The sequence below is a fragment of the Egretta garzetta genome, unplaced genomic scaffold, assembly GCF_000687185.1.
Source record: "Egretta garzetta isolate BGI_Z169 unplaced genomic scaffold, ASM68718v1 scaffold148, whole genome shotgun sequence".
Taxonomy (NCBI): Eukaryota; Metazoa; Chordata; class Aves; order Pelecaniformes; family Ardeidae; genus Egretta; species Egretta garzetta.
Genome location: NW_009260669.1, coordinates 1,459,186 through 1,485,604, shown reverse-complemented (window position 1 = coordinate 1,485,604; position 26,419 = coordinate 1,459,186). Strand labels below are relative to the sequence as shown.

The 26,419-nt window shown below is 37.1% G+C and overlaps 1 protein-coding gene across 1 annotated transcript in view; it reads left to right on the top strand.

Annotated features, from left to right (window-relative positions):
- Positions 1 to 26,419, top strand: part of CACNA2D1 (calcium voltage-gated channel auxiliary subunit alpha2delta 1) — a 364,004-nt gene that overhangs the window by 222,333 nt on the left and 115,252 nt on the right. The window contains exon 7 of the mRNA XM_035901091.1: positions 14,702 to 14,833. Coding sequence (XP_035756984.1) covers positions 14,702 to 14,833 — 132 coding nt within the window. The remainder of the gene's footprint in view (positions 1 to 14,701; positions 14,834 to 26,419) is intronic.

Genomic DNA, 26,419 nt, shown 5'->3' with positions numbered 1-26,419 from the left:
TTTTTTTTTTTTTTTCCCACAGAGAAAACAAACATATTCCGGTTGCTTTTTTGTTTTAAAACCTAACAGCATCTTGCTGGGCGCAAACACTGACACCTCTAGGCAGATGAAGCAAGATCATGAGCAAAATATAAATTGCTGGAATGGCTAGTGGAAGCCTAGAGTAGGACTGAAGTACTATGCAACCTGAGGGAAGATTAAGCAACTGTTCATCTCAGCTTCTTCCTGCTCCATAGTGAGAACTGTATTTTTGCTCTTAACCATGGATTGAACTGATTACCACTGCTTTTCAATATATATGTTATATGTGTGTATATATATATGTCTATAACTGTATATTTACATAATTATGTATCTAATCTATTTAATTACTGTGAGGAAACAAGGTGTTTTGTATTTGTTCAACTGTTGTATTTTTTGCCTGCTCTGTGACTCCTAGGTTGATACTGGAGCACAGATCATTTTTCTTTTGTGGATCAACATTTTTTTTTTTCTGCGTATTGTGTTTAAAATTCAAGCATTTTTTAAATTACTGACATACTTTTTACAAACATAAGATGTCATGATTATTTTAAACTGAGAATCCACACATTCTAGAACTAAACTTAAATCTGTTCTTTCTAAAATTTTTGTCTTGAACAGTTAAAGCTTCCCAGGCTCATTGGAGTACAGGACTATGCCTGAGAGTTCAGTCCTGAATAAAAAATGAGTCATTTTTATACAAGATATCAGTAATACATGGGGTTTTTTTTATTTAAAACAGTTGCATCTTTACTTTTTGCCTGATTTTTAGCTTAGGAATATGATGCTGATGTTAGTTATGTGGGTGCTCCTTGTCCTTAATATCACTTGATGTAGGTGGAAATGACGTAAAAATAGGTAGATGACTTTGTTTTGTGGAAGTGAGCTGGCACGAGAATAAAATGTAGAAAATATGGAAGAAAGAGGCTATTCAGTCTTTCTGAACATAGATTAAATATTTAAAAAGCGTTTATATTATCTATTTTTATATAAAGTCTTCTTGTCTGTATATAAACTAATAAGTTGTTTGGGAGTGGTGCTTTGTATTATGCAAGAGCTAAAGGCATTATGCAGTGATCCAACCCATGTATCGTTCTGACAGTCTGCTGCAAGCTTGAATACTTATCTTTAAATGGATAACTGCTGATTTTCCTTTTTTCCTAAGCAGTATATCCATATGGAATGGTGAAATTTGAATGCCCTTTTGGGGTAGGTTGTTTTGTTGTTGCTTTTTTAAATCTGAATCTACCTTTTTAATCCGGAAGACATTGAATATTTAAAATGTATTCATCTACAAAAGATATATATATATGCCTTTTTTATAAATTTTGTATGTGTTTGTTGATGGTTGCTGATGGAAAATGGCACAAAATACATATTTTTTCTAAGATTTTTCTTCATGTGTCTCTGCAGGTAGCTCTGTTAGAGTTGGTCATATGGGGTTAATGTTCCATTCCTTGTTTGCCTTCGGAATAATCAGTACTAATATTTGAGCTAATTTCATGAAATACTTTCTGCCTGTCTCACAAGCATTATTCTTGACTTACTGTCTTGAAATGTATCATTCAATGTTTCCAATTATTGATCTCCCTCAAGCTGCGTTTGTTTTTCATATTTGGTATCCAACTACATTCCTGCACAGAACACACCTTTTCAGCTAATTTGTCGTGAATGTCTCTCCATTTCTGCAGCAGGTTAGTTCTTGCGCCATTTCTCCTTTAGTCCTTCCATCTCTAGTCAATAAAAATCCTTCCACTTTCAAATTATTCCGTAATTTGTTCAGACTTCTCTGTCACAGATAACAGGGAATCGGAGGTCAGAGGCAGAGGGACATTAAGTGTTTTTATTTTGCAGAAACCAGGAGGACAGCAGGTAATTGAAGAGTATCAGGTCTTGAATCTCATTTTAAAATTTTCAAGACATGAAAGATTCCTGCTTATGTGATTAGATCATACTTAGCAAAATGAAATCATAACACTTTAATACATAACTAATTAATCATGACAAATTACATAGCTACAGCATTTCTCTTTTCCATTTCCTTGCCTTAGGGGTTATATTCTTCTGAGCAGATGATGGATAGCTTGTCTGCTTTTTTTGGTTTGTTGTATGCTGTCATGAAGTGTGAACTGGATGCTTTTGACACTATTTTATGCTTTTCTATGGCATAAGCTGTCGAGAAGGGGGGAAGGGGAGAGATGCCCAGTGATTGCTCACTAGGTTGTACACCTGAAATCTCATTTTGTGAGAAAAAAATTGTGTTTGGTTAGTCCCGCAATGTGTGTTCAAATGTTGTCCCTGAAGTAAGTTTGTAGGAGCCTGCCATCCATAGTATTTGTACCTTGCCAGTTTTTTGGTTCTATCTTGTAGATAACTGAAGAAATTAAATGTTTTTTCCTAGTTTCTGCAAAAATAGGTATGTCTTTCTTTAAACAAGAAGAATTCTTTGAAACTTAGTATTTTTATTTCATGACTCTAAAAAAGATCTTTTTTAAAATTCTGCCAGTGATCAGAAGCCTGAAGATCTGAAATTAAAAATACTACGTATATTGACATGAAAAAGTGATTTTTCTTTGACAGCTCTGTCAGCATCAGTCGATGTTCCAATTATTGGATTGATGCTTTGAGAAAATTTCATGTAGTAATTTTACATATGACTCTTCTGACATAAGTTTACAACTGCAAAATGCTAGCCAGATGTTGACTCATAAACAATAAACAAAACAGAAATTACGTATCTATAAAGCTGCTTTTGTGCCAAAGTTCCAGATTATGTCAAGAAATCACTCAAAAGACCTTTAAAACACTGAAGACTTAAAGTTTTTTACTGAGATTTGACAATGACATTAAGAATAAATAAACTGTTCCTGTTCTGTAGCTAAAGAAGATGCCTAGTAAGATTATGATATGCCAAGGATTTTCCTGAAAGTCAGTATTAGAATCAAAGTTAAAATCATGTACCAACCATCAATGTTGTTACATGAGTTTACATAAACTGGGGTCCCAGCTCTCCTTTTGTTACTACTGGTGGTGTCTCATTTTCTGAACTCTTGTATAGTGTTGTTGGATCCTTAAAGTGCCAACATTTCTTAACTTTGCTTTTGGGTCCTATGTTGTAATGGTGAGACTAATACTTGTAAAATCACAGTCAGATTTGCAGCTGGTATACACTGGAATTGCGTTATCAGTGGCTTTAGTGAAAATATGTCCGCTTGCAACAGGTGAGAACCTGGCCATTAGTCTACTAAATATTTGTACCAAGAAAGCAATATCTTTTTAGATGAGAAACTGTATGGTTACATACATACTGTTTGTTGGTATGTATATAAAAATAGGTATTTTGTTTGGTTTTATCATCCTTAGACCCATCTCATTAGCTGGAATTGAGCATCCCTGCCTTTCACTTAGAGTAAATAGTATAGCTATAGTTGAATCCAAATACATTTCCTGCTAAAGATGATAAAAATTACAAGGTGACATTGTACTCGAGACAGAATGTCACTCTTGAGCGTGGAGCTAAGTATTGCTTGTTGGCTGTGAACTTCTTTATCACTGAAAGGCAAGTTGTTCTCACTCTCCGCTATCTAATTTATTTGACTCTTCATTATTGTTTCATGAGAGCTGGATCTGTCTGTGTTAGTGTTTTAGTTCAGATCAGAAATGCCCTTTGGAAGAAAACACTGTTTGGCCCAAGTTGCTGCGCTTGACCTTGCTGAGCCATCTCCGAGTGTGCCAGCTGGATTCCATTCCGATGCGGCTAAACCAGAAGGTGCACGCTCACAGTGCTCCTGGCCCACATTAGCTGTTAATGGGCATTCAGGCTACAGCACAGATTAGATGTAGCAGAAAATAATCCTGTATAATATGAATGTCACATCCCCAGCACCAACTGTTTCAATACACAGACCTCCTTCCATTGCACTCTACTGCTGGCTGATAGAGGTGAAGCCACTGAAACCAGTATCCTCTTAGAAAAACAAATAATGAGCTTCTCACTAGGATAAGTCTGCTGTTGCTTCATACAGTCATTTTTTTTAGTGATACGAAAAAAAAAAAAAAAAACCAAAAAAACCCCAAAACACCAAAACACTAGGTCTTTCCTTTTTCTTCCTTGAAACAATTGCTGAAATGGGTTGTTAGCAGATTTGGACCCATATTTCCCTGGAGTACATCCTGAATTGATGCAGATTGTCAGAACAGGATGGGATTTAGCTGGTGCAAAGCTCCTGGAATTCAGTTTTGCTTCCTTCATTTATCAAATATGAAAGTTAAATATGTGTAAAAATGCCTGTAAGACTGGGGCTGAAGTTTGTTGTATTTCACTAGGTGATATGAAACTCCTCCTTAAAACCTTATTTTAAATACAAATTCATATTTTTATATCCTCCGCCTTATCCTAGGAGATGTTGTGCTCTGTATCCTCACTCCCTGGCTTTAGTTGAAAGTAGCTGTTTAAAATATTGCATTACTTCAGAGGTCTTTATAATTTGTTCTTAACTGTTTTGGTTCCAGATGATTTTTTTTCACTCCTCAGCAGTTGTTCCATCTGTGTCTGTATTTCCTTAATACCTTGGTCTCTTCCTATTATTTGGAATTATCTATATAGGAGCACTTAGAAACCTCAAACTCAGCAGCTTATCTGATTTTAAAAGTTCTGTTTATGCAGTACTTAATAATTTCAGGGACGATTATGGCCCTTTGGGAAGCTGAAGTAGCTACTATTTAGTGCAGTTTAACCCATTAGGATAGGTATATATAAGGTCATATCTTCTTAAACCATAGGGTATACATATATATAAAAGGCGGTAAGATTTCTTTGTTCATTCCATTCCAGTTGTTTTCTGCAACTTTACGTCTTCTTCCTGTGGCTTTATATAATCACAAAGTAAATTAAAAACAAGGAGACCTTCAGCAATGATTATAAAAATGTGTCTCTGTTTGGACATTGTTTGTAGAACACTCAAAGAGCTGCCGTATGGGGTGAATAAAGCAGTGAATACAAAAAGTTCTGATGAATCCTAAGAGAGTACTCATGGCATGGAAGCAGATAAAAAAAAAAATGCAAAGAAGCTTAATTTTCCTGCATTCCTGAAGATCCTTTTGAGTCTTTTATTATTTCAAAGACATTTTGAGTCTTATGAAGTGATTTGTAAGGGCGCGTTTGTTTTTTTTCCATTTGCTTAAAAAAATCTAAAGTAATATCCTGACTTTTAATTCTGTGATCTGCTTATTGCATTAGACTGACAAAATACTTTGTACAGAGAGTAGCTGAACTCTGCAGGGTTACAGTGTTCCAAAGATGAAGAATGAAATCAGTTCCCTCTGCAGTAAAGGAGTTTTGTCATTAACTTCAGGGAGGCCAGGGTTCACCCCGAGAGCAGAATTGAGTTTGGCATCTTGCAAGCACAGGACTAGGAGTCTGTGTTTTGTTCCTCATAGTTTTAATGCTATAGATTAAATAAAAAATCATATTTTTTTTTCTTGTAAAGATACAGGCAAAGTCCTTGTTTATAGCAAGAAACAGCAATGTCTTCAGAGAGAGGAGGATAACATCTGTTTGTACAGGCAGCAAGCTTTGAACTTTCACCTTTCTAGTACCCTGTAGACCCTTCATCTTTAACAGACAAAAGTTTTATTCATATGCCCTCTATATAACCTGAAAACACCACCAAGCTTAATTAACAGTTGAGGTACAATACCCATGATGATGCCAGGCTATAGAATGAGAATTTCTATTTTATTTTTATGTTCTGCTTCTGAGAAGGCATAATGCAGTTACACATGGGACAGATGTTTCATCTGTCGGAGGGAGGGGACTTCTTCCTTGGGTAGCTGAATTTTAGAAAATATCTGCCCTCTTCCTCTTTGATGCAACCTTTGCCCAGAACCACCACGAAGAAAAACAGCAAAAAGAAAGGTTATGGGAATTTCATTGTTTTTAGACGGCGAGACTCGTCCATGAGGTGGTTAGAATATTGACAAGGAGCAGGAGCTGTCACATCTGTACCAGCTCAGGTGATGAAACAGACCTTGTCTCATCATCATTTTTCTCACGTTTCCTGCTTGTGCACTGTATTCCCCTCACACCCGGTGTGTCTTGGATTTCTGTTGCCAGAGATACATTTAGATAGATTAAACCAGCCTGCTATTCATTAATATTTCATTTATATGGGGATTAGATTAGAATCCATTAACCAAATCCCCTTTATTATTTCAATATTTATTAAAATGCCCTAAACCTCAGAAAAAAATAGTCTATGATATATATGTATGCTCTCCATATATGATATATGTAATATATGGACAATAATTTAAAATATATAGTTATTAATAATATATATTTTAAATATAGATTTTATAATATATATGGGACATACATATGCATGTACTATATAGATATATAAATGTAGTAAAAATGATACATCACTAATTAAAAATTAATAAGAAAAGCATGTTTACTTCCAATTCTTTTGCTGCACAAAGTCTGTATAAAACTGTATTGTTTGTGGTTATTACATTTCAGCTTCTAAAAGGACCTTTTCTTTATTTGCAACAAAGAATATCAGAATAGGGCAGGAAACAGCTTTTTGCTTGACAAATCTTATTCTTAATCTAGCTAGTCTGTGTTACTCCTTTAATAAACTGATCGAGTTCCGTCTTAAAAGACCTGGGCTCCTTTCCCATGTCTCCTATTCGAAGGCCATTCTAAGACCTTCTGCTCTAAAAGAAACTTCCTAATTATCTGATCTAATTTATTCTTAAGCATTTTATACCTTTTCATTACTGTGCCCATGCCATCCTTATGCCTACTGGCACTTTTCAGGGTTGGGCTTCCTTTCTGATTCTGCCTCATTTTTCTAGGTTTTATTACTCAAACTCTTTGTCTTGTTTCAGAAGACGGCTTTCTGTTCTTCACCAGGTGTCTTTGTGGCCATTTTCAGCACTTTTTCCACTTGCAATTCATCTCTCTGGCATACTGGACAAAACAAACACACAGTATCCCAGACAATGTGTCAAGCAATCTTTATGTTGTTGTATTAATGTATCTCTATTTTTGCTGGAGATACTTGTGCTTTCCAATTTACCAAGGCTAGGGAGAGGGTAGAAGGAATTGCTGTTGATGGCCAATACACATGTTGTAAGAAAAATTGTAAGAACTTTTTAATAGGTCATCTGCATAAAACTAGCATGTGATAGCATCCATTTCTGAATTAACTGAGTTTTCAGACTACAAGTAATATATTTTATAATGAGAATTGGCAAAATAGTTTAAAAATTGCAGAAAGCATGAGGTAGGAGAGAGAACATTTTTGCATGAGTTGGCCTGTTTCTAGCTCTTTTTCTTCTCACGTAATGCAGCTTCTGCTTAGGATTTACTGATCTTCTAAGGTGCCCTAGTGATTGGAAGGTTACTGAATTGGTGATACCTTGGCAGACTGAAGATCAAGTTTACTAAATTTTTCCAGAACAGAATTTCCGCAGTGTCTTTTGATTGGTTTTGTTTGGTTTTGTTAACACCTAGTTAATATTTTTTAGAGAGAGAAGTCTTCATCAAAGATCAAGCATATCTCTATAGCTAGTTTAATTTGACTGTCACTAAGATATCCTTTGAAATGCTAACAGAAAATTAGACCAAAGTGAAGGCAGACCAGAGTCAGTATGTGTAATATAGTCATCCTTACTTTCTAAGTGGGTGTTTTGTTGATATTTAATCCCTGATATTTCCATAAAAATACAACACACTAATTAAAAAATAATATTTCATCTGCTTTTTTTAAAGAGTGAATTATTTTGATTCAGAAGGCCTACTTTGACTCATCTGTAAAAAATAACAATAAATAGCAAAAAAGTGGGAAGAGCATCAGGAGGTGCTATAATTACTTTAAGAAGTTAGTTCTGTTTTTCATGTTACTTAGGCTCTTACACTATGCGTAGTTCTACAAAATCTGAAAGTACGCCAGAACCACTCTAATTAACAATCTTTCATATATTTTGTCTTCTTAGCATCTTCTCAGAAAAAAACAAAACAACAAAACCCTAAAGTACTTTATGGTTGTTTACAGTGGATATTACTTCATTCTAAAATCCATACTGGTGTATCTTCATATTAGAGGAGTGAAGGCAAAAACCAAAGTTCATCCTTTCCAACTTGTAAGATGCACACACACTGTTATCGGCAGTAGGTTGCAGTATATAATATGGGTGTCTTTTGTATTTTATGAAGATAAATAACCTGTTGAAAAATTATGAGGGTGTATTGAAGCATTTATGACTCTGCATTGTATTAACTCTTTTTTGTTGAGCTGTAATAGAAGCTTAATTCCATCTTCTCTTCTTGACATTTTTATTCTCATTTCCTTCTCCTGGGCGTTTCTTATTTTAATGAGCTTTTACTGTGCATCTCTAGCTATCAGCATGTGGTGGCTAAGCCGTCAGCAGACATCGTATGGCATTGCCAATTAATTTACTTGATTTGACACAGACACAACAGTATGCTAGACTTCAGTGACTTCTTCAGAGAATTATTTATAGAAGTGTCTGGGACAGAATGTCAGATATCTAATGGGGAATAGAGAAGTTGTTCATTTAAAGAAAAAAGTACATGACATTTTATCATTTAAGCTTTTAATTAAGAATGTAAAAAATTTACTCTATAAAATTTTCTTTCAGCAATCTTAGATGTTGAAATTATTTGATTTCATTATTGTTCCATATGCTAAAAATTGTACTTTAATACTTTACTTTTTATGCACCACTGAATGCATATTACCAGAACAGTTCTGATTATCCAGTGATTTTAAATTCAGTTATGATCCAAAATACAAATGCTACTTTCAAAGCAAGATTTTGTAACTGATTTATATATACAAGATCCACTAGAGCATCACTTAAAATAATGGCCTACCCAATTGGAAATGCTGCTATATAATAGCTATTTGTCGTGGTTTAACCCGGCTGGCAACTCAGCACCACGCAGCCGCTCGCTCACTCCCCCCTCCCTCAGTGGGATGGGGGGGAGAATCAAGAAGGAGAAGAAAGGTTAGAGCTGTGGGCTGAGATAAAGAAAGTTTAATAAGAGAAATTAATAGTAGTAATGAGAATGATAACAGAATATACAGAATATACAAAACAAATGTTGCACAATGCGACTGCTCACCACCCGCTGACCGATGCCCAGCCCGTCCCGAGCCACGATCAGTCCCCAAGCAGTGATCACTCTCCCCGCAACCGAACCGACCGACTGACGCCCCCGAGCATGACGTTCTATGGTCTGGAATAGCCCTTTGGTCAGTTCGGGTTAGCTGTGCTAGCTGTGCTGTACTCCCAGCTTGTTATGCACCTGGCCGAGCAGGAGAAGCTCAAAAAGTCCTTGAGTAGTCTGAGCACTACTTGGCAACAGCTAAAACCATCAGTGTGTTATCAACATTCTTCTAGTACTGAATCCAAAACACAGCACTACACCAGCTTCTATGAAGAAAATTAACTCTATCCCAGCCGAAACCAGGACACTATTGTATGTTAAATTTTAAGACTGTTTATTTTTCTTTTTCTCTCATGCTTTGAATGAAAAGAATACATTTCCTTTGCATTCATAAATCCTTGTTTTGATAAAAATTAACAAAATATACTCAGTTTGTAATATTTTTACGATTTGTAATTATTTACCTTTTAAAGTATATAATTAATTCCTAATATAGGAACACTTTCAAATCAGCTGGGGGATGCTTTCAAAACTAAATACAAGTTATTACAATATTTGTAACTGATCTGATAAATTTTGTGTTCTGGAGTATGTGTACATTTAAAGCATTCAGTTTGTAGATGCACACTCCTAGGATCCAGTCCTGTATCTAACAGTGTGCTTACCCATGTAAGTGGATAGAAATGCGTCCTTTGGAGCTCTGATTTATTTGCTTAACCTCTATGGAGAGGTTGGCTAAAACACTCCCCAGTTCCCCCAGTTCTCAGAATTTTTCCTTTATTCTCTTCTGTTTTCTAATCAGCTGTGAAGTTTTTTTGGATTAATGTTTTGAGTTGGACACTTTCCTGTGGTTTTCTGTGGAAAGCCTAAGTAACTAAATTCAGATTTCTGATTCCACTCTGAGGACCAGTTACCTTGGAGACAGTGTTCAGTTTGGAGCCACTATAATCTTTCCTCTGCTCTGGCCTTTTGCATGAGAGAAATAGATGGCTTAAAACATGCATGTAAATTTGAAGGGTTGAAGTTCAAGTTACTACCAGAATAGTTCTTCAAATTAATATATTTGCTAATTATGAGGAAAATGTGTATACCCACACACATACATACAAACCAGTGCAAAAATCTAATTAAAAATACCTTAAAATAAAAAAAAAGACCATTCCTTCTTAGTCCAATGTAAAATGAGATGGGTTTACAAGTTTCCAATGACAATTGAGAGTGTGCAACTTTTTATGTGATTGAACATAAGCCGGAAGGAATCTAATCTTGAAAAAATTCATGAAACATGTAAGTCATAAAGAAGAGTAGTTTATGCCTCCAGTGGAGTGTCTATAATATCTGATTAGCAAGGCTACAGGTGGAAGCATCTGCATCTGCACATGTATATACAGAAATATGTGCTTGCAAATGCATTGTCCCTCTGTGCCCACTTTTAAATACCATAATATTTGATGGCAAATATATATTTGATTCATAACAATAACTAGTCAGTGTTGTCTTTAAAGAAATCAATGAGACAACTTCATTAAATAGGATATGGAAGTGTAATACATTCCACACACTAAAAGAAGATTAATGAACTGCTGAGGAGCTCCCTTCTGTTCTACCCAGCGTATGTGTAGCTGCCGCATCAGGGAACAGCAGCTGACATATTTTCAGATACAGTAAATAGCTCTCAGGCTTTTCAAATAAAGTTGTACTCTGCCTTGTAGGCAAGCCAGGGCCTATACATTGAATAAATCATCAGAAGTGTATTCCGGTTCTTTTAAAGAGAGCATGGTAGTGCTTTCTATTTTTTATTGATTGCATTTGCAGAGGAAAATTGAATCCATTCCTTGTCAAGGCCCCTAAACCTCATGTCATAAAGAAGAGGGGAAAAAAAGAAAAGGTGGATGGAGTTCAGCGGAATTAGCCAGAAAGAATGATGTTTCCTATTGTGTGATGATAAATTTTATTTTTTCATCTTGCCCATATCAAGTGAAAGGTAGCAGCTGAAATACTTTGAAGTAGTAATCTTCAAAGACTTCTTTTAGCAGAATTGGAAATAAGCTTATTGGAGAGTTGTCTCCAACTAGATTTTCTGCCAATTATCAGTCAAAAGCTCTTTCCTGTATGGAAGTTAACTCAAAAAGAAAGGTAAGTGTTTCTAGGATTTACAGCATGTCAGTAGGTGTGGCTACACCACTAAACTTTTTATTTTAGGGTGGTTTTTTTTGTTTTTTTTTTTTAATAACAGAGAAATAAAATAAATTCTCACTATATTAATGAAGTCAGTATAAATCCGTGTCTCCCAAATTAGGGTATTCTGACAGGTGCCACGGTCTCTACTATGAGCTAGTGAAAGTAGCACTGCATTGATTTTTATGTGCAAATTGAGAATCATGATATTTTAGTAGGAACCATTTGAAGAATAGTTTTGTTGCTGTTTATGAGCAGATTTGCTTGCTTTTCTTTTGTTGGCAAGTTTCAAATCCATTGCTGTAGCCTTTAGACCAGAATCTAGAGGTATTGGTATAAAATGTCCTATTACCAGAGGTATATTGCATTCGGAAAAAAAAAAGAAAAAAAAATAATTAGGGGACTTGATTTACAGCTTGCCTTTTGAAGTCCAGAGCATATTCTTGAGAAGAAATAGAAAAGTAATCTGAGTTGTGGAAAACACTAACAGAAAAAAATATTAAAATATTAAAGCTAAAATTTCAGCACCTCTTTCCTTATTTACTGATCACTGGATTAGTTAATGCAAATGTGGGTACATTCTATACAAGTATACTTGTATATAGAATGTAAACAAACAAAAAACCCTGACTGAAGGGAGCAAGTCTGAATTATGTATAGGAAACTGCTCCAGGAATTGTTTTAATGACTGTACAATCAGCTATTTGCATATCAGTCCCACCAAATAAACTCTCTGTATCTGTTCCAAGCACAAATTCTTGTCATAATAGGAAAGTGAAGTAAGAGGAAAGTGGTATATGGTGAAGTCACCTGTGTACTGTTAAAATTTATTTCTGAAATGAGACCTGGGTACCTAACTACAAATTCCTGTAGTGCAGGAAGATGTTTTTCCGTACCTGAGAACAGATATATTACATACTGTTAGTAGCCTTTTCCACGACTTATTTAATTTTACTTCTGTTTGGATTCTCCGTTCTTGTTTCTCATCTTAAATTCCACATTTTTTTTTTTTTTTCAATTCTAATTTCACATGTTTTTTCCTCCCCCCACCTTACCGCCCTGCTGCAAGTTCTTGAATTTTTTTTTTAGGGTGTTGTGTTTGTCTCTGGGAGAAAGTTTTAGGGGAGGAGAAAGGGGAAAGTGGGACGTAAATAAGATGATAAAACTCTTGACTCTGACTATAAAGCATCACTTCGCAAATATTACAAATAAGATCTAGTGAGCTGTATTTCTTGCTTTATAGCTTAATCTCAACAAGTTTAATAAAATGTTGAAATTATTAGTTCCAATATATCCATTCAGTACTTCAATACTTAGTTATTTTACTGTTTTTAGATTGTCTCCTTAGTTCCTTATTTTTGTATGTGCATGTATTTTTAATACATTTATATATATATATATATATATGAATGTGTATGTGCATATGTGTGTGTAAACATACAGGTTCAAATACATATATAGCTCTTTGCAATACATTTTTGGATGATACTACACAGACACTCTTTGCAACAGTATTTGTAAATGTAGTAGCATGTTTAATGTATATAATATAATTTGTTAGTAAACTTACTGTCTGAAGGAAATCTTCTCTTTAGAAATATTGTACCACATTTCATATGTGAAGAGTGTTTTTTCATGAGGTGTTTAGCAACTGATTCAGAAAAGCATTTATGAGCATGATTAATTTAAAAACAATTTTTTCTTGATTAAATGTTTTGCTGAATAGGGATGTCAGTGGTCTGAGCAGGGCGATAAAGGCACTGACAGACTTGGGGGTAGAGGCTGCAGCAATTTTAAGTCAGGTCACAAGGCCACAAGAAATTCATTGGTTTATATTGTTATGGGGCTTCGGAATTCCTAGAGGACCCTGACACATAAATGCTTTGTCAGCTGGCTAAGAGGTAAGAACTACTGCCTCCCATGTGCCTTAAGTCAGTGTCCTAAGCTCCAGTGCCCTAAATGCCTCCAGTAATCATTGGCATAGGCTTCCACTGGGCCAAGTACTCTGTGTATCAGATGAGGAAATGATAACATGAAAAAATGAAAATTCAAGCACCAAAGGAAATTCTTGTCTGGATAAGGACGGAGCTTCTAATGGCTTTGTGGAGACACTTCTGGAAGTAGCACCTGAAACAAGGTCAAGTCTAGAAAGTCTGTACATAATGCTTAATTACACAGTAGGTCAAACTAGATCTAAGAGAAATAATTGAACAGTAACCATTTTAAGATGATAATAAACTTATCATGGTGCCTTAGGGAATTATTCCTCTTTCTTAAGCAAACATATATGTATTTATAACTATCTACTTACAAAGAGGCAGGTATATAGTACAAGCCTGTTGCTTACATGGAATCTCAAGAGTTGGCAATTTAATTTGATATTTATATAAAAAGCTGTACCTTGAGAGAGTAATATTATCTTAAAACTACTTTGGAAAAAAAACAGATAAACCTTTCTGCAAAATACATGGTGTAGCAATTTTCTCCTTAACCTTTAAGAACAAGCCTATAAAATTTAATGCTGCGATCTCATTTCTCTAGTACCTGTTAACAACCTCACTTTGGAAATGGGCTGTCAAATGTTAACTTTCAGCCTGTCCTTATTTTTATTGTTTCTTTTTTTCACACTAGCAGAGGACTAGAACGTAGACCTACATCCCAACTGTTGTACTGTGATGCCACCCACATGCCTCAAACGTGAACTGTTTTTATTTCAGCTTGATTTGCTCATTGGCAAAAGAAGTTGAGTTTTCTTTCCTGTGTGCTATACCATAGTGTAAGCAGGATCTCTATTACAGCAGTGACTTCTGTAGGTTTTATACCTACATCTTCAGCTGTTCTGAAATATTTTTTTTTCCTCTCTAGTTTCCTTCCCTCTCTTGGCTTGCTAACCTAGGTGTTTCAGTTTCAGAAATATTACTTACAATGACACTAGGCAACACAAAAGAAAGAGTTAGTGGCCAAACCAACAAAAAGCCCTTGCTCTTTCTAATTAACTGAATACCTGCTATTGCCTAACATGACTGAGATTCTGAGGAGGAAATTAGTAAGAGATTTGCAGCTGATTAAATGAAGTGAAAAGAAAATAAGCCAGTAGTCATTGCATACAAATTATGCAATGGAAAGAAGAAAGCATAAGGAACTTAGTGAAAATTCCCAGGGAAGAGGAGTGTGTTTCTTTAAATTTACTTTGTTGATTGATGAAATATTATTTGCAATAGTTCAGTTTGGTTTTTGTAGTCATTTATGTTTATGTTAGGATGTAACTTTCTAATATCAAATGTGTTTTGTCTTTGACAGCAACAATAGTGTTAAATGAACTGAACTGGACTGCAGCATTGGATGACGTGTTCAAGCGGAACAGAGAAGAAGACCCCACTTTATTATGGCAGGTTTTTGGTAGTGCAACTGGCCTCGCCAGGTATTACCCAGGTAACTGAAGTCTCCTAAAGAACTGCCCTGTAAAGAATCAGCTGAATATTTGCCAGTGAGATATTTGTACCTGTCTAGTTTTAAAAGTAGTGACTTGCTGACTAGACAGATAATCTTACAGTTGAAGTCAATAAAAATACAATTGCTCCATGCTATGCTTATGTCCTGCAGAATCCACAATCTCTGACAATTATTTCTTTGCTATTAGAGCTAAGGTCCATGAATACAACTTGATTTCTTCAACAGCATCATTTACACCTGTTGAAGAATCCCATTACTGGATCACAGTAGTTAATTTAAACAGATCTACATTTTACTGAATTTAGGTCATCAGTAGCCTTAATTTGATTTTTGATGTGTACTAGCTAATGGAAAGGCTTGTTTTATGGCAAGGCATACTGCCTGTGCTGCTGCCGTTCTTGTTGAGTGATGCTGTTATCAATGACAGAACGATGTGTCCATTACACACAATACAATTGTGTGCAGTGTCTCGCCTCTTGCCTACAACTGGTTAAGAAAGAACCTTGTGATCCTTTCTCTTCTGTTTATACAAGATTGTTGGTGTCTCTGAGAGTGAAGGGCATTCTTCTAAAGCTGTTACCGTATCATTAGCACGACTGCTAGCACAGGCAGAGAAACTGCCTTAGGCTAGTTTACAGGAATAAATATTTCATAGCACTTGAATCCTGTTTGTTTTGTTATGTTAGGTGTTGATGAAATAAATACAGTGAGGTGTTGCAGAAAAAACAATATTGAAAATGCTAATTTAATATTTCTTTGCCTTTCAAGTGTTCTGTTTCAATGCTTTTGGGATCTATTACTACTGTGTTTGGGGTCACCATTTGTCACCGCTCTACTATATAGTGATGTTTTCCAGGTGCTGAAAAAGAAGTGTTTCTTAAATATATCTCTGTGGCAATCTGTAGAAAATTCATTTTCAAGTGTAAGACTACCTTACATACTGAAAAATCTATTCGTATATCTAGCTAACCTGTTTACCCCAGCTGTTTACTAACACAACACAGAAGCTTCAGAATTTCTATGTATTCTTCCTTAGAGCACCTCTATAAGACAGGAGAAGCTTGTTTTCCCTATTTTTCAGGTGGATATGTTGTTTGTACATACTCCATCTAAACACAGACTTGTATATCTTTATATATATTTTTGAGAACCTACCTGGAGTATTGTGTCCAGCTCTGGAGCCCTCAGCACAGGAAAGACATGGACCTGTTGGATCGAGTCCAGAGGAGGCCACAAAAATGATCAGAGGGCTGGAGCACCTCTCCTATGAAGAAAGGCTGAGAGAATTGGGCTTGTTCAGCCTGGAGAAGAGAAGGCTGCGGGGAGACCTGATTGCAGCCTTTCAGTACTTAAAGGCAGCCTATAAAAAAGACGGGGACAAATTTTTAGCAGGGCCTGTCGCAATAGGACAAGGGGCAATGGTTTTAAACGAAAAGAGGGTAGATTTAGGCTAGCTATAAAGAAGAAATTTTTTTACGATGAGGGTGGTGAAACACTGGAACAGGTTTCCCGGAGAGGTTGTAGATGCCTCATCCCTGGAAACATTCAAGGTCAGGTTGGACAGGGCTCTGAGGAACATGAAAGTGTCCCTGCTCATTGGTCCTTTCCAGCCCAAACTATTCTGTGATTAATGATTTGGTATAAAACTCAGATCCACACACCTCCTGCTTATTCCATAGCTAAGTGCCTAAATCCTTATTAGCTGTCTAGTCCTGTGGAGCTATCTTCGGATAGAACTAAACTTCACTTCAAAAATTCCTGGGTAATTCCCCAAGTCTTGGATTTTACACACACACTCTCACATCATAGCCTGGAGCAGTGTGACAGTCCCTAAGTTGCATATGCATTGTTCTGTGCATCTTCTCCTTTCCACTTCCTCCCATTTATAGCTCAAATCGGTAAGCCCTTTGGGGTTTAGATTTTTAGCATATGTCTCTGTGAAAGTTTATCCATCTTTCTCTTTTTGTAAACTCTTTGTCTCAGTTTGCAGAGACCTATCTGACACACACAAGTGTTCTGAAAATGAAATCAAGTTTCATATACTGGAATAGATGCTTTTCGCATTTGCTTTTTGAAAATATTATAAATTGTAAAATGTTGCTTCATTGTATTAGCCTTAGGTAAGCCTGCATCAAATTGATGAATTTCTCTGTAGTGACGGTATTTGTGAAAGAATTTCTAAGTATCAAAAACTAAAATTAAAATGCATAGATAAGTCTGCTTATTATTAGCTGAAATACATCCACTCAGTCTTTCCTCCCTTAAAAAGAATTCATCTTGGGTACCTCTAAGCTATAGAAGGTGTCTTCAACCACAGGTTTCTTGAACTAATATTTTTATCTGATAGTATCCCACTGCCTTGAGTGATGGGCTAGGCAGCACATCACTTCTGTCTTAAGTAGGCTCTTAGGCTGTCCTTGTCACCATAGTAACCAGCAGCATGAAGGGATCTTTCTGTGAGTGACCCCATGGTTCGAAAGTATGTGTGAAATATAAGATTATTTTTCTATTACGTATATGCCCTTGTTTCCTACATGTATTCTATTTTTGGTACTGTTGTACACTCCTCTAGCATCACATACACGATTTAATATAATCTTCAGCTGTGCTGTGTCTGCCTCTTTGGTAGATTTGTGTTCCCTTGCCTCTATCAAGAGGACAAGACAGCTTCCTTCTCACTATGACCTAGGTTGAGAGACATGGGATTTAGACCCATTCCTTTCCTCAGACCTTCTTCTTTACACACTATAATAACTGGTATTAGGCTTAGATACAATAGTAATTTGGTGCAGTAGAATAAGAACAGGAAACTATTTTATGAAAATAGCTAACAGTACCAGGTAGGGGAAGTAATGGTACCAAAGTATTCGCTTCCCTTAATGTTGCGACATAATTAGTCCATCAAATGTTCCATATGTAAAATGTCATTTTTACTGAGGAGAAAACCACATGCTATGTGGTGTTACCTTTGGTTTTGTAATCCAGGCAAGCCAGATTTAGGAAGATATTTATGCAGATGGATAGATGCAGATGTGCAAGAAACCTTATTAGAAATATATACATAAATGCACGTATATGTTGATATTTGCAGTGATCACAGAAGCAGTGCTAGGCATAAAGGGTAACTGTACAGCCACTTCCTATGTTTACCTTACAAGATGCCCCAATAGAAACATTAGAGACTGCACTGAGGTCAACTTCTCTCTTTATAGATAAATACATTACTTGCCTCGTTTTGTTTATTAACTATTTTTTCCCAAGAATATACTCAGTTCAGCTCTCATTCTCAAACATCAAGACAGAAATGGCAGAGAAGAGCCAAAGATGCAGGGTACCCCCATAGGTCTCCAACTTATTTTTTTACCTCTTTCAGTTAGTGTTTTAATCAGCTTGATTTAAAGAGTCAGTATGAGTCTCCTCATACTGAACTTTTTATTCTTTGAATTATTTAAGAAGGCGTGTCTTGCCTAAAATAATTTTAAAGATTAGTGAGGGTACTTAGTATCAACATTTTCATTAGTTTCAATGGCAGCATATTTGTGAAGAGAAATGCTGTGCTCTATTACTGTACTGGCAACCATCCATTTTGATATGAAGATGCCAAGAGCAATTTTGATACTTCTATTAGCTATTCTATGAGCTCTGAACAACTCAAAAGTAAACAGTAGCTTAATAGAAGAGCTCAGAAGAATAAACAAAGTGAATGGAACTTCTAAGAAGGATGTAATATATACTCATTCTTACATTTAAAGTTATATATCACAAATTAGTCTTTCTTTCAAAAGATTGTAAGAAAGCATTGTCCTTTTTACATACATTTATGGAGTTGTACCAGCATCAGGACAGGTATCTCTGTCTTCAGGTGATGAAGATACTCACTAAAATTCTTAATTTAAAAGGGAAGTGTAGAAGAAGTGGAAGCAAGGACAGGTGACCTGGAAGGAATATAGAGACACTGTCCACAGAATCACAGAATCACAGAATGGCAAGGGTTGGAAGGGACCTCGGGAGATCACCTAGTCCAACTCCCCTGCTAAAGCAGGTTCTCCTAGAGCAGGTTACACAGGACTTCATCCAGGCGGGCTTTGAATATCTCCAGAGAAGAAGACTCCACAACCTCCCTGGGCAGCCTGTTCTAGTGCTCTGCCACCCTCAAAGTAAAGAAGTTCTTCCGCATATTCAACTGAAACCTCTTATGTTTCAGTTTGTACCCATTGCCCCTTGTCCTGTCACTGGGCACTGCTGCAAAGAGTCTGGCTCCGTCCTCATGACATCCACCCTTAAGATATTTGTATGTGTTGATGAGGTCCCCTCTCAGTCTTCTCTTCTTCAGGCTGAACAAGCCCAACTCTCTCAGCCTTTCCTTGTAGGGGAGATGCTCCAGTCCCTTCATCATCCTTGTTGCTCTCCTCTGAACTCTTTCTAGGAGTTCCTCAACTGTCTTGAACCTGGGAGCCCAGAACTGGACACAGTACTCCAGGTGGGGTTTCACCAGGGCAGAGTAGAGGGGGAGGATAACCTCCCTCGACCTGCTGGCCACACTGCTCTTGATGCACCCCAGGATGCCATTGGCCTTCTTTGCAACAAGGTCACCCGGCTGGCTCATGGTCAGCTTGTCATCCACCAGGACTCCCAGGTCCCTCTCAGCAGAGCTGCTTTCCAGCAGGTCAGCCCCCAGCCTGTACTGGTGCATGGGGTTCAACCTCCCCAGGTGCAGCACTTGGCACTTGCCCTTCTTGAATTCCATCATGTTCCTCTCCGCCCAACTCTCCAGCCTGTCCAGGTCCCACTGAATGGCAGTGCAGCCTTCCAAGCATGTAGAAACACAGTTAGAAAAGCCAAAGCCCACTTAGAGTTTAGACTTGTGAGGAATATGAAGGACAACAAGAAGAGCTTCTACAGGAACATCAGCAGCAAAAAAAACAGACTTAAGTAGAATGTGGGCCTGCTGCTCCCTGCTGGGTCAGAGAACTTGTTGACAAAAGGCATGGAAAAGGCCAAGGTACTCATTACCTTATTTACCTCAGTCCTTACTCATTAGACCAACCCTTGGTAATCTCAGGCCTCTGCAATCAGAGGCAAATTCTGGAGCAAGGATGATTTGCCCTCATTGAAGGAGGATCTGGTTAAGGAACATTTAAATAAACAGGACATGCACAAGACCTTGTGACCTGATGGAATGCACCCATGAGTATTAAGGGAATGGGGGGATGTCATTGCAAGGCCATCCTTTATTATCATTGAATGGTCATGAAAACCAGGAGAGGTTTCTGAGGTTCCTTCTTTCCAGAGGAAACATGTAATTTCTATCTTCAAGAAGGGCAAGAAGGAGAATCTGGGAATCTACAAGTTGTTGGACTCCCCTTAGTTTCTGGGAAAGTGATGGAGCAAGTCCTCCTGGAAAATATTTTGAAGCACAGTAAGGACAAGAAGGTGATCAGGAGTGGTCAGCATGGATGAAAGGGGAAATCATGCCTGATCAACCTGATAACTGTCTATGATGAGATGACAGACTTGGTGGATGAGGAAAAAGCAGTGATGTTATTTGTCTTGACTTCAAGAGGAAGTTTTTTGACACTGTGTCCCTTAACATTCTCATAGACAAACTGATGAAGTACAGCTTAGGTAAATGGACAGTGAGGGGGGCTGACAACTGTATGAACTGCTGGTCTCAAAAGGTTATGAGAAGTGGCATGAAGTCCAGCCAGAGGCCAGTCAAAAGTGGTGTACTCCAGGATTCAATACTGGGGTCAATGCTATTCAACATCTTCATCAATGACCTGAATGGTAGGACCGGGTTCATCCTCAGCAAGCCTGTAGATGGCACAAAACTGGGAGTGCCTGATCCACAAGATGGTTGTACTGCCATTCAGAGAGACCTCAACAGGCTGGAGAATTGAAGTGACAAGGAATTCCATGAAGTTCAACAAAGGGAAATGCAAAGTTCTGCATTTGGTAGAGGAATAACTGCAGGCACCAGGACTAGCAGGTGCCTGACTATCTGAACAGCAGCTTTACAGTAAAAAGAATAGGGGTCCTGATGGACAAGTTGGACATGGACAAGGACAGCATGGCAGAGCATTTCTAGCAAGTGAAGGGAGGTGATCATTCTCCTTGACTCAGCAGTGGTGAGACACATCTGGAGTGAAAGATCCAGTTCTAGACTTCCAAGTACAAGAGAGGCAGGGACTTACTGAAAGGTCACAAAGATTATTAAGGACTTGGAGCATCCGTCATATGAGGAGAGGCTGAGAGAGTTCACTTTCAGCCTGGAGAAGACAAGGCTCAGAGGGAAGTTAAAAGTGTGTATAAATAGCTGATTGGGAGGGTGAGCAGTCTCCATCATAGGAGAGTTTTCTTTTTTACTCTGTGTTTTCCCCCACTTCCAAAAGAAAACTTGGAAAAACTCACTTAGAAATCTTAATACTGTCATTCAGAACAACAGAAACAACAACATCCTCTGTAGTTGTATCCATAATATGTCTAATTGTGTTTGCAGTATCTGTCCCTGTAGAGAGTTTCCAAGAGTACTGCTGGGCTGGTATGGAGGGCACAACTGATAGATTAGCCAGGGAAAGGGACTTACCCGTATGGAGAAAGCTTCTTTTTGACTTCCTTCCAATCTTACTCTATTTTGTAGAATTCCTGTCAGTTCAAAAGTAACAGTGTGCTCACTGCTTGGTTTAGGAAGTAGGGTGTTATTTATTTATTTGTTTGTTTCTTTCGTATTTTTTCTTCAACACAAATACTAATGTGTAGAAAAGACAAGGTTAAAAAAGTTGGACGTATTGAGACCTCCTGGTGCACGCAGTGCTTGTGCTGGGGTCATCTTCACATGTCAGCCTGACAAGTCCATATCGACAAGGCAGTTCTGAGGTCAGGCAAGGAAGTCCCTGAGTCAGGGTCAGGATCAGCAAAGTCCAACATGGTGCACAGACATCCACATAATGTAGCTTGGATTTGAGCTTAACTGAAACTCCCAAACCCAGAGACAGGGGTTTCCAGGAGATTTTGTGCAGCTTTTTGTCCCTCCCCTTTTCCCACATCAGTAATCCCAGGTTACGTCTGTACCGTGTAAAAGTGGGCTTGAACATAGACAGCAATCGCCTACGAGGCTGCAGAGCCTGCTGGTGCATGTAGGCCCCTTCATTTTTAAGGAACAGACAGATTTTATCTGAAGGAATAAGCATATTTGTTTGAGACTACAATTTCTTCCATAATCTCTTCTGCTTTCCCTTAATAATTTCCCTCTTGCTCAAAGGGGAAATAATGTTTGCTGAAACAAAGCAGCACCAGACAACTTCCTTCTGCTCAGAAACTAAATTGCATTTGTTGGCTTATTGATTGAGGATGAAAAGAAGACTCCATACATTTTCCGTCTGTGTTCATCCATCAGTGGAAAAACTAGGTACAGGCCATGCAGTGGTTGTTTGCAAATGATCTGAAAATTATTACACTGGATGTAATGAAGATTGCTTGCAAGTACTTTGGATTCTGCATGATGAAAATTTTCTATTCAAGTTACAATTGGCCATTTCACCTGTAATTAACACAGAGCTACTGCTAAGCCATCAAAAATATTAAATATTACAGGTTTAATATACAATATATGGTTGCCAAAATTTGGATATTTTCTCAGCTTTTCATTTTTTAATATATTTAAATAATATTCTTAACAATAGTTAAAGTAAGTTAAAATTGTTAAAATAAGTTGGCAGACTGGTGAAATTGTCAAGTCATTGAAATCAAATGGCTCAGACATTTTAAGTGAGTTTTTTCACAGCCAACTGTAATGCCTTGGTCTTTCTGTCACAAGTGTATCATTACCAAGAGGCATTTTTGCTCATAGACTTAGCCTTGTAAGCAGTATGTACAGAATCCTTTGTGACCCATACGCAGGTAAATAAAACATTCATGTGAAGCTACAGGGGAGGGATTTCTGTTGTTTAAGCTTTTGTTACTAAAATTAATTTCCATATAGCAAGAAGATGCAATGTGATGGATGAGATCAGCTTCAATACAATTAAATTCAAGCTGCATTGAAATCTGGGGATTAAAGAAAAATGGGTTAAAATGTGAACAGTTTTAAACATCCATGTGCCAGAATGTAACTGAAATTAGAATTTCAGTTACTTTGCATTGACAAGCCTGACCAGAAAAGCCAGACACAGACACTGTTTAAATTTATTCATGCAGTGAATACGTATTGCATTCTGTTAGACATGATACTGTTTTGTGTGTGGTCCTGTCTGACTTGTAGCCACGGGGACCTCGAGGTCATTATCCTGCACTACTGTCCAGTGCATGCTCAAGAGGCTGTCTTGAGTCATCTCAGACAACAAGGAATCCCAATTTAAACGGTGGCATTTTGGGAATTAGTTACAGCTTTTCTTTTTTTCAGTAGGAAATCAGTCAGCTTTTCCAAACATCTCACACATATGACTTGTATAAGAAAACCCTTCCTGTTTCTTAATGTTGAGTTTGGAAATAGAATTTTAGCTGAGTTGTCTCCAGAAGGCAAGATAGGACTGGGCATATAAATAACTTCTTTTCTTTCCTTCTTGTTTTTGTCTGAGGGCTCAGTCTTCTTGAATGCATGTTTTCAATTCTAGTTTCTTTACAAAATCCACCAGGTTTAAAAATATTTGTAGACGCTTCCAGCCTTTGTCTTGCAAGGGAACAGTTTTCCATTATTTATGCATAACTCAAGAGTAAGACTCAGTTTTCACCACTACCATGAAAGAAAGGTAAAACGTATTTTGTGGGGCTTTTTTTTAAGCAAACCCTTCTGAAATTTGATATAATCGAATTCTGAAAGACAATTTTTTTTTTTTTTTTTTAAGAGTAAACAAAATCAGAAGAGTTTCATTGGGAAAACTGAGTTTAAAATTTGCCCCCAAGTTTAAAATTTGGATTCTCTGTGAGACGGCAAGAAAGCACAAATTATCATACATGGTGAAGCACCTTCTCAGTAGTACTAGTAGATGTACATCTTCCTGCCTAATTTTTTTAGTTTATACTTCTAGTTCTAGAAACTGGTATTAGCTTTTAAGATGACACTCACCTAATTCTAGTACAGACGTAGGATTTCCGCAGTTTTTGATTCAAATTAAAAGCAGTAATCTGACAGCATTTTGGCAAGATCATTGAAATTACTAATTCATTGCAATCCAATTGAAACTTGCAAAGACATAAAATTGCAAATATCACAACATAATATTCAAATATCTAATAATATTTAAAATAAAAGGGAAATATATTTAACAATATTTAAAAGAAAAAAGGAAATATGGTCATCCTCAGAGGATAAGGTACTCCAAGTAGACACCTGAAATGAATGACTATTCTGGAAGGATGTATCTCATTCACCAAATATGGACTATATATTACAGAATATCTGATACCTATTTAAAAGATAAGAATAAGTGACAATAATCACAGAATCACAGAATCACAGAATGATTGAGGCTGGAAGGAACCTCTGGAAGTCACCTGGACCATCCCTCCCGCTCAAGCAGGACCACCTAGAATCTGTAATGTAGATTTGTTTCGGTTTTGTTGTTTTCTTTTTTTATAATATTGTTTCTGAAGAGATTTTTATTTGGGACAATGAGTTTGAAAAAATAAACTTTTTTTTTTTTTTTTTTTAAATTTTGAATCCATTCCCTGTGGGCTTGCACACGTAGAGCTTCATTGACTCCATGTAGACAGAAAAGTACTTTAATATAGATCAGGCTGCAGATTTAATTTCTAGTTAACCACAGAGCAGTGGACAAATCTGTTACACAAAAATAAATTAATTTAATTACAGTAATTTAATATGGTTTGACAGATATTACTTACATTTTGTGAGGCATCTACCCAGCTAATTCTACTGCTAGGTTTTAGAAAGCAGCTATCTGAAAGAACAGTTTGATATCAAATTTTTTGGCAGGCTACTTGGAAGTGCAGGTATAAACCAAGCAGTTCCTCTTTTAATCTGGAAATCCTTCTTAATTATGGAGGTAGTGAGGATTATAACTGTTAATCGATGTTTCATTAAAATACTGCAATGGGAAGCATATTATGTTCACTATAGCAATTACTAACTAAACAAATTTTTAAAAACAGTTTGTATTTATGTGCCTTTTGCCAGATACCACCTCCCTCTTTGTTTTGTTTTGGTTTGGTTTTTTTGTAAGGCTAAGATCCTTAGTAGAGGATGCATTTTGTTTTGGACTGCAGACAGCAGACATTTGCAGTTAAATATGATATAGGAGGCTTCCTAGTTATAGCAATAAATACACTTAAGAAAATTTGGCTGCAGAGCATTAATCAAATGAAAACACACTCTTAATTTAGATTAATGTTTAGTAAAAAACCTGTTTGATCAGCAACACCAACCCAGCTCTCCCAGGGAAGTATACTAAATAATATTTGCCAAAGGTAATACTAGAAAGGGTAGTACTGATGTGGATAGTTAAAGATTCCAGCCAGTGGGTTTTATATAGCAATAACAGTAGCATGATGTTGCATGAGTAGATTCAGCATCTTCTATGAAGAAATGTTGAACCTAGATTCAGCGTGACAGTATTTGGTCTGCAGTGTGCTGGAGGTGGCAATGTGCCACACTTGGTCAAGATCGAAAAAGTTGAGGCAATTGCTAACAAAAATAAAACTGAAAAAGAAATACTATCCTGTCCCCAGCTGTTCCAAATATTCCCACTTCCCTCTGGAGATTTAACAAGGGCCTATGGGAAGTTAAATTTAAAACTTGCTTTCCCAATACAGTATGTCTGGCAATTTCCACCCTCCCAAAGTGCTGCACAGCTCTGTGACTTCTCTCGGGTTTGGATTTTTTTTTTTCATAGAGGCAAAAGCAGCTTCCAGCCTGCAGCTCTGTGTGTCTCTTACCACGTAGCCTGCCCTTCTCTTATCATGTAGCTTAGACTACATATTTGTCATCTTCGTTTGACCTTACCCATGTTAGAGAAGAAGGGTGGGAGAAGAAAAAATGGAGGCTGGCTCTTCCCAGGCTCTATTTTGGGTCTTCCCAGGCTCATATAAGTAGGGGAAAGCCAGTAAAAAGTGCTACAATATCAACTTCTTAGGTGAACATTAGAAACTGCATACTCATGAAGACAAATAGTGCTTCCTAAAGAGGCTCTTTGCCAGGCTTCCAGCTGAAATAGACATGAAGTGGCATTTCAAGATGTTGGCAGTCCTGTTTTTTATGGAGTCATGACTCAGTTTACTTGGGAAGTATTTAATTCAAGTTGCAAATGTGAAGTTTGCAAGTGAAATTCAAGTCCTTCTTAGCTAAATTAGTAGATACTGAATGAGACTGTAATTTTGGAGCTCAATGTCTGCATAATCTTAATTCTTACTTTAAGCCCATCTGAGCATGTTTTAATCATGCACACAGATGTTTCTTAAGCTCATCTGCTCCCTCAGTTTTAATGTTACGACTGTACTAGTAAATGGAACAAGTCACAGGTTTATTAGCATCCTTTAGTGGTGTGGCTGAAGGGACAACACTGTCGTGGTTTAACCCGGCTGGCAACTAAGCACCACGCAGCCGCTCGC